Source organism: Gopherus flavomarginatus, chromosome 1 (genome assembly GCF_025201925.1).
Source record: "Gopherus flavomarginatus isolate rGopFla2 chromosome 1, rGopFla2.mat.asm, whole genome shotgun sequence".
NCBI classification, from domain to species: domain Eukaryota; kingdom Metazoa; phylum Chordata; order Testudines; family Testudinidae; genus Gopherus; species Gopherus flavomarginatus.
In genome coordinates this window covers 26,673,773-26,692,027 of record NC_066617.1, presented here as the reverse complement: position 1 = coordinate 26,692,027, position 18,255 = coordinate 26,673,773, and the positions used below count along the sequence as shown (strand labels likewise).

The window sequence follows — 18,255 nt, the reverse complement described above, 5'->3', positions numbered from 1 at the left end:
AGTCAGGAGGATCTGGACTCGAGAAAAGGATTGCAGGGGTTGCCTCATATATCTATACAGGTCTGAGCATTTAAGATGAGCGATTTCAGCTCTACGCAGTCAGCAAAAACAAAAAACAAAACAAAAAAAAGAGAAAAATAACAATTTAAATACTGTTTCTGTAGTGCGGGCGATTCCGCCCGCCATTCAACTCAATGTAATTTTGACTGTAAGCAGTTTTTACTTTATACGCTAACCACGGAATGGAACCCCCACATAAGATGAGATTCACCTGTAGCAGCTATCCACAGATGTTCACCTAATATTGCCCTGGTGCTATTAGATGTCCAGACTTTTATAATCTTTTTCACTTTAGTCAGCCACCTGACCCAAGCAGTTTAATACTATAAACTTGTTTAAAACATGGGAGGTTGCCAGCCCTAAAGATTAATGGGAAGGAAGAGACTTCTGGCTCATTTTTTTTCCACCATGGGACAGATTCTTATGAAGAGATACAGCATTCTGTCAGGAATGCTACTGTCAGTAGTTAAATGCAAGTAAAGAGTTATGTAAGACTCCCTGATAAAGTTACGTGAGAGGGTTTGTCTGTGCAGCCTGAACATTACCATTAAATACTATGACATTTTCTTTAATTCAAGGGAAGTTTTAAAAGATAAGATGATGACGCATAAAGGAGTCCACTGCATCACAACAGTCTTCTGGTAATTCTTTTTAAATTTTTGAACATTTCAGGACTTAACTTCATCTTTACAACTGTAATCTTTATTTACAACTCGATAGCATATTTTTAAAGGAAATTAATCCTTTACAGAGTTATAGGTGAGCCTGCATTTTATCATGTATTTACAATGAACAAATGCAGCTGTCTCTTACTTCATAGCTTCTTCCTTCCAGGAAGGAAGAATTAATTAATCTGGATCAAATCTATGAATCAAATTCTTCTTTGAAAGTAGTTTAATTCACAACAGTAGTACTCTGGATTTAAACTGATGTAATAGAATGCAAAATTTGTCTCTATGTTTGAAACATAATGAACATGCTTTCTGAATACAGCACATCAGCTGTAGAGATTAACAGCAGTTTAAATGTTGGTATTTAAGAAACCATAAATTAATCAAAATGCTCTTTTATTATCAGGTATCGGTTCATCCAAGCCACTACGCTAGACATGGAAACCACAACACATTTTGATTCAGGCAGCATATATTATAAAACATTTTCATACACCATCCTTGAATGGGAATATTGCCTGATGGAGATAAGTTGGATAGGAATATATTTGAGTGCCTCATTACATATCCACTGTCTGAAATGTATATCATGTGGGAGTAATTTCTCACTTTTTGGATCTGAAGAACTGAAGGGTCTGTCTGTGGATTAAATGTTCATCTACATGCATTTGTTGCTTTCTCATTATAAAATGGCTGTTGGCAGTTTTTTAAAGGTCTGTAAGTCTCTAGGACAGGAACAGAACTATTAAAAACTTCAAGAGATGAATGTTTTTTAAATGATTACTGTTACTTAATAGCTCTATTACAGTAATGTGCAGAGGTCTCAGTCAGGACAGTGGCTCCATCATGCAAAGCACTATAAAACACATACTGTATAAGATTAAAACATTACAGTGGACAGATGTGTACTATAAAAATAATGAGATTATGGACAGAAGAAAAAACAATGCATCCTTTTAAGCTGCAAGAAAACTCATGTTGTGACTAAGAGCTGGGGGTAAGCTGACAGGTATGAAGAACCACATGGTCTGGCCAGAGACATCCCTTAGGGACAAATTTATTGAAGGGAGAACTCTATATCCTAGTGAAGAGAACAGGAAAGAAGTTGGTAAAGTACAAGGAGGCGCTAGTAAGGAATGGTGAAATGTAAAAGAGTCCTATTTAAATATAAACATGTGAAGGCAGGCAACTGAATATTGACAAAACATACGAGTGAAGGACGAACTAGAGTGCCTGGTATTAAATGAGGATATGACTATAACAGGCATCATGGAAACTTGGCAGAAAGATGATAGTTAATAGGACACAGTAATATCAAGGTACAAAATACACAGGAATGATAAAGTAGGTCACGCTGGTGAAGTGGCACTGTATGCGAAAGAAAGAAGAGTCAAATAAAGTAAGTATCTTAAATGACTTATACTGTACCACAGAATCTCTATGGGTAGAAAATCCATGCTTGAACAATAAGAGTATAGCGGAATATATTACCAACTACCTCATTAGGATGGTGACTGTGAAATGCTCAGGGAGATTAGAGAGGTTACAAAGGCAGAAAAATGCAATGATGATGGAGGATTTCAACTATCCTCATATTTACAGGGTATATGTCACCTCAGGAAAGTATGCAGAGAGAAAATTTCTAGACACCATTAATGACTGCATCTTGGAGCAGCATGTCTTAGAACCTACAAAGGGAGAGAGAATTCTTGATTTAGTCTTAAATGGAGCACAGGATCTGGTCCAAGAGGTGAATATAGCTGAACCACTCAGTAATAGCACATAATGTAATTAAATTTAACATCCTTGTAGGGGGAAAAGTGCCAAATAAACCCACCACAGTAGCATCTAACTTCAAAAAGAGGAACTACACAAAAATGAGGAAGCTAGTTAAATGGAAATTAAAAAGGTCACACTGATGAAATGCCTGCAAACTGCATGGGGACTATTTAAAAATACCATAATAGAGGTTTAAACTAAATGTATATCTCAATTAAAAAAAGACAGTAAGAGGACCAAAAAAATACCACCATGACTAAACAGCAGAATTAAAGAGGCAACTGGAGGCAAAAAGCATCCTTTAAAAATTGGAAATCAATCCTGAGGAACACAGAAAGGAGCATAAACTCTGGCAAGTAAAGTATAATAAGGCAGGCCAAGACAGAATCTGCAACTAGCCAAGGACACAAACATTAACAGCAAAAAATGTTTTGGTACATCAGAAGCTGGAAGCCTGCCAAAAAGTCAGCAGGGCCATCGGATGGTTCAAGTGCTTAGGGAGCACTCAAGAAAGACAAGGCCGTTGCGAAGAAGCTACACAAATAATTTGCATCCCTCTTCACTGCAGACAATAAGAGAGAGATTCTGACACCTGTGCCATTCTTTTTAGGTGACAAATCTGAAGAACTGTCTCAGATTGAGGTGTCATTAGAGGAGGTTTCTGAACAAACTGATAAATTAAATAGCAGAAAATCCCCAGGATCAGATGGTACTCACCCCAGAGTTCTGACAGAAATCAAATAGGAAACTGTAGAATTTTTAACTGTGCTGTGTAATCTATTGCTTAAATCAGCCTCTGTATCAAATGACTGGAGGATAGCTAATGTAACACAAAGAGCTCCAGAGGTGATCCTGTCCATTACACGCCATTAAGCCTAACTTCAGTACCAGACAAATTGTTTAAAACTATAGTAAAGAACAAAATCAGATACATAGGTAAACATGGTATGTTCAGGAAGATTCAACACTGCTTTTGTAAATGGCAATCATGCCTCACCAATCTGTTAGAATTCTTTGAGAGTGTCAACAAGCATGTGACAAGGGTGATCCAGTAGATATAGCATACCAGGTTTTTCAAAAAGCCTTTGATGACGTACCACACCAAAGACTCTTAAGCAAAGTATAGAGTCATGGGATAAGAGGAAAAGCCCTTTCATGGATCAGTAACTGGTTGAAAGACAGGAAATAAAGAGTAGGAATAAACAGCCAATTTTCACAATAGAGAGATAAATAATAGGATTTCCCAAAGATGTGTACTGGGACCTGTGTTGATCAACATATTCATAAATGACCAGGAAAAAAAAATCGCTGGCGGAGCCCCACTGCTGCAGCCCCGGAATAGCAGCGGCAGGGTTCCAGCAGTGATTTAAAGGGCCCGGGGCTCCCCACAGCAGTTGGAGCCCCAGACCCTTTAAAGAGCCGGTGAGCCCCGCTGCTGCAGTCCTGGGGTAGCAGCCGCAGGGCTCCGGTGGTGATTTAAAGAGCTCTGGGATCTGGCCGCTGTGGGGTGCCTAGGCCCTTTAAATCGTCCGCTGAGCCCCGCTGCCACAACCCCGGAGTAGCAGCGGCAGGGCTCCGGCGGTGATTTAAAGGGCCCAGGGCTCTCCACAGCAGCCGGAGCCCCAGACCCTTTAAATTGCTGGCCGAGCCCCGCTGCCGCAGCCCTAGGGTAGTGGCGGCAGGGCTCCAGCGGTGATTTAAAGGGCCTGGGGCTCCCCGCAGCAGCCGGAGCCCCGGACCCTTTAAAGTGCCACCACAGCCCCGCTGCTACCGCACTATATGCAAACCCGTCTTATATTGGGTTGCGTTATAGCCAGATAGAGATGTATAACTGGGTTCAAAAAGAATTAGAATAAAAAAGAATATCCTCTATGAACTCATCTATCAATGGCTGTTAGCCAAGATGGTTAGGAACACAACCCCATGCTCATAGGTGCCAACTCCGTGGGTGCTCCTGGGCTCGAGCACCCATGGAAAAAAATTGGTGGGTGCAGCCGCTCCCTGTGGCCCCGCCCCCCTGCTCCAGCTCACCTCCACCTCCTCTGCGATCTCGCCGCAAAACAGTTGATTTGCGCAGCAGAGGGGCGGAGGAGGGTTAACGCAGCGCACTGGGGGAAGAGGTGGGGCTGGGGCGGGAATTTCGGGAAGGGATCCAATAGGAGCAGGGAGAGGGTGGAGTTAGGTTGGGGCTTTAGGGAGGGGGTTGGAATGGGAGCAGGGCCAGGGGCAGGGATGGGGTGGAGTCAGGGCGGGAAAAGGGACGGGGGGCATGGGCACCCACTGGCATTGGAGAAAGTTGGCACCTATGCCCATGCTCCACTCATATTGCTAGATTGCCTCTGACTGCCAGAAACTGGGACTGGACAACAGGGGATGGATCACTCAAAAGTGCCCTGTTCTCTTCATTCCCCTTGAAGCATCTGGCACCGGCCACTGTCAAGGACAGGATAGTGAGCTAGATGGACCATTGGTCTGACTCAGTATGTGCTTTTATTATTATTATTTTATTATTATTTTTCTAGGGCAGAGGCTGTACTTTTGTTCTCAGATACACTAGTTTTTAGTATTGCTGTGCTTTTCAATGCACGGTCTCTGCCCAGACCACACAGTCTAAATTCAACATGACACAACAAGGGAGGGTATCTGACAAAGGAGGGAAGAGGAAGAAGGTGATAATTATTTTGGTAGCTGTATTTGCAGAGGTAGCTCTACGTACTTTGCCACCCCAAGCACTGAAGTCAGGCGGCTTTTGGCGGCATGCCTGTCGGAGGTCTGCTGGTAACACGGATTTGGCAGCATGCCTGCAGGCGGTCTGCTGGTCCCGCACCTTTGGCATACCCGCTGCCGAATTGCCGCCAAAATTGTGGGACCGGCGGACTTCCCGCAGGCATGCCGTCGAAGGCAGCCTGACTGCCGCTCTCACAGCTGTCAGCGGGCCACCCCCTGCGGCTTGCCGCCCCACGCACGTGCTTGGTGCGCTGATGCCTGGAGCCACCCTGTGTATTTAGATGAAGTGAAGAAGTGGACACGAATAATATAAAAATACTTAAGAACAGTTGCTGAGGAGGAGCTTCCATCTTTATTAGGGGGAAAATACCAAATTAAAAATCTTGGGTGTAATTTTAAACACTTGAATGCTTAAGATAGGCATCTAGTCCTACACCTGGGTACTCATATCAGTGCATAAGCACTCAAATGTTGATCTTGATCCCCAGAAGTGAAACGGGCATCCTGACACAGCCCAGTTTTCAAGTAGGCATCGGAGGACTGCAGCATGTCATACCTGGTGTTAGTGTTTGAGATAAAAATCAGCCCACAGTTCTGAGCATGCTGTTGAAGCTACACAACTTATATTTGGGTGTTTCCTCACACAATTATGCTGCATATATTTTGAGCATCTTTTCTGTTTTCCACAAACAATACTACTTCATAGGAGAGAGAATTTGCAACCTAATTCTTGGTATTGTCTTTCAGTCCTGGGTAACCTCCAAGCAATGGTCCCATATAGCAACCTTCTCACATCATTGTGGACACCTGCAGATTGCTCAGTTCACTTTCACTTTAGTACTGTACCCCAATTTCAAGTATCAGATATCTGTGTTTTGACAAATATTTAACACTTAACTGGAAATTAAAATTTTAAGTACAACAAATCCAAGGCAACGAGTGATTCCAGGTCCTGTACAGACAGAGGGTCATGATGTGAGGAAGTGGGACAGAATCACTTCATGTCTTTCAATATTTGAAGGTTGGTGAAAAAGTTGGCAATGAAACGTAAGAAAATGAGACTGACAAATTTGTTCTTTCCTGAGTTTCCTTGTGTCCATGTGCCAAATCTTTCTTTCAAAAGCAGTACCCTACATCCTGTAAATACAATCCATAAGGCTGGCAGTTGAAAATAAACTCTGCCTTCAATCCACAGAATATCTGGGGTCATTCCCTCCTATTTGAAATAGCATGGCCAGCACAGAACTCCCCATTTTTCTCACATTTCCAACAGACCAAACTCAAAGTAAAGATTTGCTATCTCAGAACATTTTGGAGCTGAAATGTAAACATTACCATGCAGGGAAGTAGGACTTGAACGTTATTTTTAATACAGCTGTAGGATGGCAGAAAGAAATTTGTCCTGGCAGCAGAGAAGACCTCAAGGGAACAAGGCATAACAGCAAGGAATGAGTGATTACAAGCAGGACTGTGCCAACTATAAATTGGAAAGATAGGACTGGTGCTGAACACAAAGCCTTCTTTGTTGTCCTTTGTGAAACTGTTAAGAATTCTGGTAATATCTTAAGGACCATTTTCAGCAGTGATTTAATCAAATCAGAAATAAAACAAGGCTGGGTTGATTTAAATTAACAAGTCATTTAAAAGCTGCATATTATTTGGTCCAAACTGAGACGTTTCCAGCACAGTACTTTCAAACACATCAAAATTATTTCACAGTTGTTAATCACTAAGAGCATACTTAGCACTGTGTAAACACATGCTGTAGAGAAAAACATGCTTCCTGCTTCAGTATGCTTATTTTAAAGGCCCAATCCTGCAAGAAGTTGAACACCAGAGTTCCCTCTAATTTTTTAGATCCATGCGTGGAATGAATTTTGATATGTACATTAATATGGAGGTGATGTGTGACACATTACTTTTACATTGGTGCACATACAAAATTCATGGGGTGGGGCCGAGGGGTTTGGAGTGTGGGAATGGGCTCAGGGCTGGGGTGCGACGTGGTGAGGGCTCTGGCTAGGGGAGTGGGCTCTGCTGTGGGGCCAGGGATGAGTGATTAGGGGTGCATACTGCCCTGGGGCTGCAGTGGGGAGAAAGGACTGCCCCCACAGCCCTCTTTCACCACAGCAGCTTGGGACTGGGTGACAGGTGCTTCTCCCCAGCAGTGGCAGCTCTGGTGGGGCTGGGCCGGGCCGAGGGAGGGGCTCCGCTACCTGGCAGCTCTGGCAGCCCTGGGCTGGGCTGGACAAGGGTCTTCTCTCGCTCCAGAGAGCCTGGGCTGGGCCAGGGAATAGGCGTCTCTCCCCGCCTGCCTGTGCGTCCCTGGAGAGCAGGTCAGGCAGCTTACAGGGAACGTAGTTGAACACCCTCAATTCCTGTTAAATTTGTGATTGGATCACCAAGTATATAATACATAACTGTTGCTTGATTCCTACTGACTATTAAATCAGAATTTTGCAAGAATAAGGAATAGCTGATTAGTATGATTTCCTGTTGTCTCACAGATTAATATCCTGAAAATAAGTTCAACACCTAACCTCTGTGTTAGTTGGTCTCCTACGAGATTGATATATATACTAAGGACACACTAAGTAGCAAGATACTATAGAGTCATTGAGAGATATAATGGGTATATTATTCAATTAACTAGTTTTATTTAATGACTGGCATTCCTGTTTGTGTGAAATCATATTATTTGCTGTATTACTAACTTTATACAAACAGGAATAACATTCATTTGCTAAAATTTGGAAATATATGTACCTGCAGGCAGGTAGCATAGTGCAGTGGTTATAGGAAGGCACTAAGCGCTAGAACACCAGAGTCGCTGTGTGAGCTCTAGCAATCCACTTAACCACTATGTGCCTCAGTTTCCTCATCTGTAAAACAGAGAAAATACTTATCCACTTGTGTAAAGCACTTTAAGAGCTTGAAGTGACACCACGTAAGTGAAAGGTATTATCATATCTCACCCAGTGTCCCCTAAGTGTATATGATTCTTTAAAAAGTTATTTTTTCCTTTGAAAATGTCCATAAAAAAGCCTGAAAATGAATACAAATAGCTTTGTGATCTCCTGAGGAAAAAGTAAAATGTTACTATTCACTAAGGCACGTAAATCTGAAAGATAAAATGGTTCTCAACTGTCAGACACTTCTTAATATTTAGAACTGAGCTCAGTTAACTATGGAAACTATTCATCATCTGTTAGTAGACAGTGATAACTCCTGTGTTAAGAAACTGTAGTCGTGTAACACCGTCATCATCAAACAGTTCATCTGACAGAAGGAAAAGCAGAGTCTGGAAAGTTGAGTGTAGGTCTGTGGTTTCCATGACTGACTTTTGTGAGGAGATTTGTTGCATTTATTGTTAAGAAATGTTGATGTTGGTTTTTTAATTACTATTATTTTCAGGTTTTGATATTTCTAAAAGGCCTTAATTCTACAAAGAGCTTGTGTGGTAGGGTCACTGAGCTCAGTTGGTGCTACCAGAAAACACTGAGAACCTTTCAGAATTAGCTCCATAATTGTATTCATTTACAAAAATGTAATTCCTTGAGTGCTCACATTGTAGACCCAAGAGAGAAAGTCCACCTGATTCACCACAATGTTACTCCAGTTTTACCTCACTGAAATCACTAGAATTACATTGGCACAAAACTGCAGTGATGAATCAGGCCCAGTAAATTTTGATTTGAAGTCAAACAGAGGGAGTCACAACCACCCCTGAACTCATATGTACAGTACACAAGAGAACACTGAGGTCTGGTCTACACTACGCGTTTAAACCGATTTTAACAGCGTTAAACCGATTTAACGCTGTACCCGTCCACACTACGAGGCCCTTTATATCGATATAAAGGGCTCTTTAAATCGGTTTCTGTACTTCTCCCCGACGAGAGGAGTAGCGCTAAAATCGATATTACTATATCGGATTAGGGTTAGTGTGGCCGCAAATCGACGGTATTGGCCTCTGGGTGGTATCCCACAGTGCACCACTGTGACTGCTCTGGACAGCAATCTCAGCTCGGATGCAGTGGCCAGGTAAACAGGAAAAGCCCCGCGAACTTTTGATTTTCATTTCCTGTTTGCCCAGCGTGGAGCTCTGATCAGCACGGGTGGCAATGCAGTCCCAAATCCAAAAAGAGCTCCAGCATGGACCGTACAGGAGATACTGAATCTGATTGCTGTATGGGGAGACAAATCTGTTCTATCAAAGCTCTGTTACAGAAGACGAAATGCCAAAGCGTTTGAAAAAAAATCTACAGGCTACACAGTGCTGCATGACAAGCGTAACGGGAAGCCAGAGACTCAAATGGACGCTCATGGAGGGAGGGAGGGGGTACTGAACTCCAGCTATCCGACAGTCCCCAGCAGTCTCCGAAAAGTATTTGCATTCTTGGCTGAGCTCCCAGTGCCTGTAGGTTCAAACACATTGTCTGGCGTGGTTCAGGGAATAGCTCGTCAATTTACTCCCCCTCCCACGTGAAAGAAAAGGGAAAGAAATCATTTCTTGACTTCCTTCAATGTCACCCTATGTCTACTGAAAGCTGCTGGTAGAAGCGATGCTGCAGCAGTGAAGTATCCGCTCCTCTCCCCTCCCCGGTGGCAGACGGTGCAGTAGGACTGGTAATCGTCCTTCTAATCAACCTGTGAGTGCTCCTGGCTGGCTTTAGGTGAGGCTGGCCAGGGAAGCCTGGGTGAAAATAGGAATGACTCCCGGTCATTCCCAGTAGATGGTACAGAATGGCTGGTAACCGTCTTCATCGTAGCAACTAGGGGCTGAGCTTCAATCAGCCCCCTCCTTTTCATGTGAAAAGAAAAGATTCTGTACTGCCTGGACTATCATAGCAGTGGGATGCTGGGCTCCTCTCCCCTACACTGCTTAATGTCCTGCCTGGACTATCATAGCACCGGGAGGCTGCCTCCCCCTCATTTTATGTCACTAAAAACTCAGTGTTTCTTATTCCTGCATTCTTTATTACTTCATGACACAAATGGGGGGGACACTGCCACGGTAGCCCAGGAAGGTTGGGGGAGAAGGGAAGCAACGGGTGGGGTTGTTGCAGGGGCACCCCCCATGAATAGCATGTAGCTCATCATTTCTGCGGGATCTGACACAGAGCAGCTGTAGTCCCTGATACACTGCTTCTCTCATACATTTGCCCCATATTCTAGACAGGACTGACTATTTTTAGAAACCATAAAGGAGGGATTGACTCGGGGAGTCATTCCCAGTTTTGCTTTTGCGCCCCCGGCCGATCTCAGCCAGGGGCACCCATGATAGCAGCAGACAGCACAGAAGGACAGATAACCGTCATCTCATTGCCAAATTACACTGGCAGCAGAAGGTACAGAACGACTGGTAACCATCTCTGCTATCATGCAAAAGCAAATTAATGCTGCTGTGTAGCGCTGGAGTATCGCCTATGTCCGCGGCATCCAGTACACATACGGTGACTGTAAAAAAAAAAAAAAAAAAAAAAAAAAGCTGAATGGGCTCCATGGTTACTGTGCTATGGCGTCTGCCAGGGCAATCCAGGGAAAAAGGGCGCGAAATGATTGTCTGCTGTTGCTTTCCTGGAGGAAGGAATGACTGACGACATTTACCCAGAACCACTCGCAACAATGATTTTTGCCCCATCAGCCACTGGGCTCTCAACCCAGAATTCTAAGGGGCGAGGGAGACTGCGGGAACTATGGGATAGCTACGGAATAGCTACCCACAGTGCAACACTCCGGAAATCGACGCTAGCCTTGGACCATGGATGCACATCGCCGAATTAATGTGCTTAGTGTGGCCGCGTGCACTCGACTTTATACAATCTGTTTTATAAAACCGGTTTACGTAAAGTTGAAATAATCCCGTAGTGTAGACGTACCCTGAGATAATTCAGCAGTGTTTTACCATTCACAAACAAAAATCATTTTGTTGAAATGGAGATGAGATTAACCCCAGTCTTTTTTCTGAAATTAAAGAGCACACTGATTAAAGTGGCACTTAGACTGTAAACATTTTGTCTTTATTTTCTAAAGATGCTCCTAGCATCTTTGCGGATGACATAAAATAATAAAACAATGATTTAGTATTACTTGTGAGTGACAAAATTCCAGCCATTCAGTTTTAATCATCAAACATAAGACAAAATAAAAGGTTAAGAAGACACTTGATCATGTTCTGTAATTATCTACAGAGAAAGAAGATATCAGATACTGCAGAGCTCTTTTGTCTAGCAGATAAAGGCATAACAATATCCAAAGGCTGAAAGCTGAGGTCAGTAAAAATTCAGACTGGAAAAGAGAGGTAAATTTTTCATAGTAAGCATAATTCAGCATTGGAACAGATTACCAAGTGGTGTGGTAAATTTTCCTTGCTTGGGAATTTTTAAAAGAAGAATGGAGGTCTTTCTAAATGTATAGCTTTATCTTTCCCAGCATTATAGTATTTCCTTGCAGTTTGCAAAACCAAAATGAAACAATCCTGCACTGAACCAATTCTTTATCAAGAATCTTAGAAAACATTTTAATCACATCAGTAAAAACAACAAAATACATTACTAAAGATACAAATAATCTATATATTTCACCTAAATACCATCTGGAAAAAAAATACAAGAATGCTATCCTATTTAAAGAGAAAGTAGAACCTACCTACTGTGATGTTCCCTGTTTCGGTTTGAAGGGTTGTGTCACCTACAAGAGAAAAACATAGTCGATGTTTTAATGATAAGAGAAACTTATTTTATTATTTTATACAGTCCATTCGGAGACTGCACACATTATCTGCATATCTGGGAGTCCTGCTCCAATGACCATAAAGCAACTGCTAGTCTACATATTTTTATTTGGGTTGCACATAAAAATTAACAAAATAAATCAATACAAAATATATTATTTTATATTCACAGAGTTGCATTCTATGAAAATTCTTAACAAATGTGGAAATAAAGTTTAAAAATATGAAGATATGGAAAATAATTTGTGTAAAACTTTATGAACATATAGACAAAAAAAAAAGCCAAAAGCATTTCATGGGTATCAACCAATACTTTATTTTTTTTTTGTGTGCCAGGTTTTGTTTTGTTTTTTAAATTGTATAGTTAAATACATAGGCCATATGGCTGACTAAATTGGTTTAATTGTATGTGTAACAAAAATGGCATACAGACAGCAAATCAAAAAAAGTTTCCATCTTCCAACAGGGATATATTTTCCAAGTTCAGCATGGGGGATTGCAATAATACTTTTTTTCCAGGAGGGGTTTTTCTGTTTCATACCGCAGGGCTTCTTCTTAAAAAATTCCTATGGAGTCACTGCACATTACCATGCTATTCCCTTCAGACCTCTCTTCCTGTCAGACTCCAATGTCAATCTGTGCAAGTAATCACATTAGTATCTGCAGCCCTGTTTTGAAAGAATTCAATGAAATGAGGAGCCGACAAAGTCATACATCTGCTAAAGGAATCAGTTTATTGTAAACTGACATGTAATTTTTGAGCAAGCACATATCAAGATCGTGGAAAGTAATAAATAATTTATCGGTTTTTAATTTGTTTGGCAAAACATGATTCTGTTCAGCCGTACTACAGTATTATATTCATTTATTATGGACACCAGGGCAATCTATTTGACAAAGAAAGGGCTGGTGTTGCAAGGTGTAGAGCAGTGGTTCTCAAACCGTGGTCCACAAACCCCTGGGAATCCTCAGACTGTGTCTAAGATTTCCAAAGGGGTCTGCACTTCCATTAGAAATTTTTTAGGGGTACACAAATGAAAAATGGTTGAGAACCAGTGGTGTGGAGGGTCTCACTGGAGATATCAAGCATCCTCAATTTTCACAGACTTTATTGGGATTCAATAGTTCTAAGCACCTAACACAATCTGGCCCCAAGAGATTAAAGAGAACAAGCGTAGAATAGTGCAAGAGATCTGAAGCTGATGCATGTAAAATCATCTCTTGTTGTACTTGTCAATTTCTGATCAGACAGTACCACATCGTGTTATATGCAGATATCTTCAGACATAGTAAAATTCATGTACTGTACTCTTCCTGTTCAACTACAGTGCTTGCAAGGCCAGTGCCTAAGTCTTACGATCTACCTCATTAAAAAAAATCATGTAGTTAGTGGTCTCTCAATAGCTGGTAGAAGGTATTATACACATACCTCATATTTATGGATCAACATTCACACACAAAATACATTCAAAATGCCAAGCAGAACTGCACAGGAAAGCAGTATACTGCAAAATACAGTTTAAAAATGGTTTCCATGATTTGGAAATTGACAACAATATGATGAAAGAAATTTATAATTTTCAAGCCCCTCAGAACAAGACTGAAAATTTTCACATCAGAGGTCAAACTGGGCGATCATAGAAGACAACAGGTATTGCGAAGGACGGAATAAGACCGTTTGTATATCTTCTGACAACTTAAAAGGGGTTTCTCCTTCCTTGCCCTTTCCAGCCTCAGGTGTACAGCCCATGTATAGGTCTCCTCTTTTCCTCCTTTTGGTTATTAATACTTATTTCTATACAACATAAAGAGACATAGGGCCAGATTCAGACCTGTTGTAATCAGGTGCCTCAAACAGACCTGCAGCCACTTACTTGATATTAGCCCCTAGTTTATAAATTATTAAAGAGATCCCAGAAGAACATTAAACATTTGGAGATCAGTGAATTCTCATAAATCACATTAACTCAGCCAATTTGTTTGGAAGGCAGAGAGGAATTCTTTCCATGTTGAGTTGTGAAATGTCCATAGGAGTATATACAAAACTGACTTTTAAGTCATTTAATTATTCCATTAATTCCAATGTTTAGTTAAATTTACAATTTTTCAGCTAACTAATCCTTGAGTCTAAATATATATGGGCTGGCACAGAGGAGATCTGACTATATTTAAATATTGGTTGGTTTATTCTGCACTACTGGATGTGATGTTGTAGTGTAGTACTGTAAATACTGCACTCTAGCTGCTTTAATAAATCACTGATGGTGGTGGCTTAATGTTTCAATGATTTCTGTTCTTTCTGAACATTAATTAGAACCTTTTCCTGCATTCCTACATTTTGTTTATCTATAGATATTATAAGTCTCAGCATCAAAGTCAGCTTGGAGCCAACTCAAGATGTGGCTCCTGGGATGTGAACAGTGGCATCACATTTCTCTTGTATTGTACTGCTTTCCCTGTGAATTCCTGACTTAGGCCCTTAAAGGGACAAGGCATGTTAGGATGCATGGGAAGGGATAGAGTTCATATCCTCGCACTCCTTCTTAGCTTTGATTTTCTATTGTGAAGTGATGCTATTCAGACTTATGCCTATGAAGGAGCTAACACGAGACTGCTACAATTCATAGAATTTTGAAATGAAGTCATTTAACACATAGTAGTTCCATAATCTGTAATTAAAAATATATAAGACTCATTTTTGTGCAAGGACCATATTTTCATGTGCTTTTACAGTGCCAACCTCAAAGAATAACAATCCTTTCCACATGTCATAGCTTCTTTATACTATCTAGGTGATAAGTTAATGATAGCATAAGAGAGTTCCCATTTTAACCTTCCTCCATGCTGCACATAGCCCAGATCTTTTAAATCAAAAGTTCATTTCAAAAGCTTATATGACAGAGGAGGAGAAAGGTCTGGGTGTATTGGTTGTTCACAGAATGACTATGAGCCATCAACGTGATGCAGATGTGAAAAAGGCTAATGCAGTCCTAGGCAGGCACAGGTGAGGTATTTCCAGTAGCGACAGGAAATATCTGTTACCATTATACAAGGCACTGGTGAGACCTCATCAGGAATACTGTGTGTGATTCTGGTCTCCCATGTTTAAGAAAGATGAATTCAAACTCAAACAGGTGTAGAGAAGGGCTACTAAGATGATCCTAGGAATGGAAAATCTACCTTCTGAGAGGCAACTGAAAGAGCTTGGCTTGTTTAGCCTAACCAAAAGAAGGCTGAGGGGAGATATGATTGCTCTCTATAAATATCAGGGAGGGAGAGGAGTTATTTAAGTTAAGCACCAATGTAGACACAAGAACAAATAGATATAAAATAGGCATCAACAAATGTAGGCTTGAAATTAGACAACAGTTCCTAACCACCAGAGAAGTTTTGGAACAGTCTTACAAAGGAGAGAAGTGGGGACAAAAAGCCTAACTGGCTTCAAGACTGAGCTTAATTTTATGGAGGGGATGGTATGATGAGACTGCCTACAGTGGCATATAGCTGATCTGTGACTGCTAGCAGCAAATATCTCCTCTGTCCAGTGATGGGACATTAGATGAGGAGGGCTATGAGTTACTACAGAGAATTCTTTCCTAGGTGTCTGGCTAGTGGATCTTGCCCACATGCTCAGGGTCTAACTTACTGCCATATTTGGGGTTGGGAAGGAATTTTCCCTTTGGTCAGATTGCAGAGACCCTTGGGTGGGGAGGTTCGCCTTCTTCTGCAGCATGGGGCACAGGTGACTTGCGGGGTTAGACTAGTATAAATGGTGGATCCACTGTAACTTGAAGTCTTTAAATCATGTAATTCAGTCAGAGGTTAGGGATCTATTACAGGAATGGGGTGTGTGAGGTTTATGTGGCCTACAATATGCAGGAGGTCAAACTAGATAATCATGATGGTCCCTTCTGGACTTAAAGTCTATGAGTCTATTCTACATGCTAACTCCTACGAAGTGTAGTAACTCTTACATAATTTAATACTGGCCGCTTTTTTATGCATTGCGGTCACGTAAGTAAGTCTATCAGATAAAGTAAACAACAACAGGCTAAGGCATTGTGGTTTACATTCAGGGAATTCAAATAATTAATTTAAATCACTTGATTTAAAAAATTATTTATTTAAATCAGGTTGAGGCTTTGTGTGATAGTTACAAGGCCTCACTTAGATCCCTTTTAATCTCTCACAAATGCATCCTTCTGGGAACAGGTTTTGCCACCATCACCCCTCCTTCTCTGGGAGCAACGATGTGGTTCTAAACTGGATTTCTGGGCTGCAGGCCCCCTCTTTACATCTGTGTTAACCAAACAGGCTCAACTGCATTTAGCATCTGTAAGCTCTTTACCTCCAGGAGCCTATGACAGCAGCTGATTAAATGTCTCAAAACAATTCTTCAAAACAAAGCATTATTTATTCACTCTACCTACACAGTAAGCAGAGCAAATGTATATAACAAAAGAAGGCCTATCTACATTTCCTCTTACCAAAACCTTATCTTTCCTTGCAAGCTAGTTACCTCCATCTCTAGGTTGGGAGAAACAGTTTGCCCTGCTGCAATGTACTCTCCCTCTCTCTCTCTGAATCCCCATCAATGCTCACTGACACTCCCTGGGGAGCCTCTGGCTACTCACTCAAACCCCTCACTGCCCCTCTTCTTCTCTAGGCCAGCAACTTTAAGGTTTAAGCATTCTCTTTGATTTTGGAAAGAGTAAACTTTGCCATCGTAGTTGGAGCCTGGCCAGAGGCATTTGCCATATATAGGGCCCTACCAAATTCACAGTCCATTTTGGTCACTTTCATAGTCACGGGATTTTAAAAATTTCAATCTGCTATTTCAGCTATTTAAATCTGAAATTTCACAGTGTTGTAACTGTAGGGGTCCTAACCTAAAAAGGAGTTGTGTGGGGTTGCAAGGTTACTGTAGGGGGGTTGTGGTACTGCTACCCTCACTTCTGCACAGCTGCTGGCAGCGGCGCTGCCTTCAGAGCTGGACAGCTGAAAAGCGGCGGCTACTGGCCAGGAACCCAGCTCTGAAGGTAGAGCCACTGCCAGCAGCAGCACAGAATAAGGATTGGCCCGGTATAGTATTGCCACCTTTACTTCTGTGCTGCTACCTGCAGAGCTAGGCCCTCAGTCACCTGCCATCACTCTCTGGCCACCCAGCTCTGAAGGCAGCAGTGCAGAAGTAAGGGTGGCATGGTATGGTACTGCCATCCTTACTTCTGCGCTGCTGCTGGCAGTGTGCTGCCTTCAGAACTGGGTGCCCAGTCAACAGCCAATGCCCTCCGGCTGCCCAGCTCTGAAGGTAGTGCAGAAGTAAGGGTAGCAATACTGAGACCCCCTAAAATAATCTTGTGACCCCCCCCCCACAACTCCCTTTTGGGTCAGGACCCCCAATTTGAGAAACACCGGTCTCCCCCATGAAATCTGTATAGTATAGGGTAAAAGCACACCAAAGACCAGATTTCATGGTCCATGATGCATTTTTCAGGGCTGTGAATTTGGTAGGGCCCTAGCCAGATCTGTTAGTTACAAGGTATCAATGAGTTTAGTTAACAAATAAACACTCTCCTGATGGGTTTGCAACCTAAATGTTGCAGCTTTGTGCTCATTCAGAAGACCCAGGAAGCAAAATATACTAGAACAAAAACTAAAAATAACTAATTACAATTTTCAAGCTAAGGCAAATGCAAAAGTAAACAAATGGCAAAAGAGTAAATTCAAATGTAAAAAAACTGTCAATTTTAATAATCTATGGTGTTATTACTAAAATAGAGAAATATATTATTTTAAAATAAGATTTGTCTTAAAGTTTCACCATCAGGTTAAAAGCACGTTATGACATGTGCACTATATAATCATGAATAGATCCTTATACTTGTCTGCTGTGTTTACAAAGAATTACTGTTCCATAAAAAGGCACTCAAAGTATTAAATAAACTTAGATCTACTTTTGCTTTTGTTTTTAAAAGCAACATTTTTAAAAGAATTGTGTGTTAAAAGAGCAAGTGTTAAGAGTTCCAGAACCATTTAATGTAGAGCTTTATGAAAATAAACATGAAGTAAGGTAAGAACTATTTGTTTAATCTGGATACAGCTCTATTTGCATTCATGCTGTTCCTGACTGAAATTACAACACAGCTTTAGATATGTGGATTGTGAAAGTGATTTACCTTCAAAGTATTGTTGTTGTTTTTTTTTTTTAATACAGATCAGAAGGAGAAGCAGCACTTCTGGAGTGAGGTAAAAATCTGCAGCCTTCATGAAATTGCAGCAAGT

The 18,255-nt window shown here is 41.4% G+C and overlaps 1 protein-coding gene across 2 annotated transcripts in view; it reads right to left on the bottom strand.

Moving 5' to 3' along the window:
* FAM185A (family with sequence similarity 185 member A) overlaps positions 1-18,255 on the bottom strand; it is an 87,018-nt gene that overhangs the window by 30,316 nt on the left and 38,447 nt on the right. For both annotated transcript variants that reach the window (XM_050936953.1, XM_050936954.1), the window contains exon 5: positions 11,889-11,930. In XM_050936953.1, the coding sequence (XP_050792910.1) occupies positions 11,889-11,930 (42 nt within the window). The remainder of the gene's footprint in view (positions 1-11,888; positions 11,931-18,255) is intronic.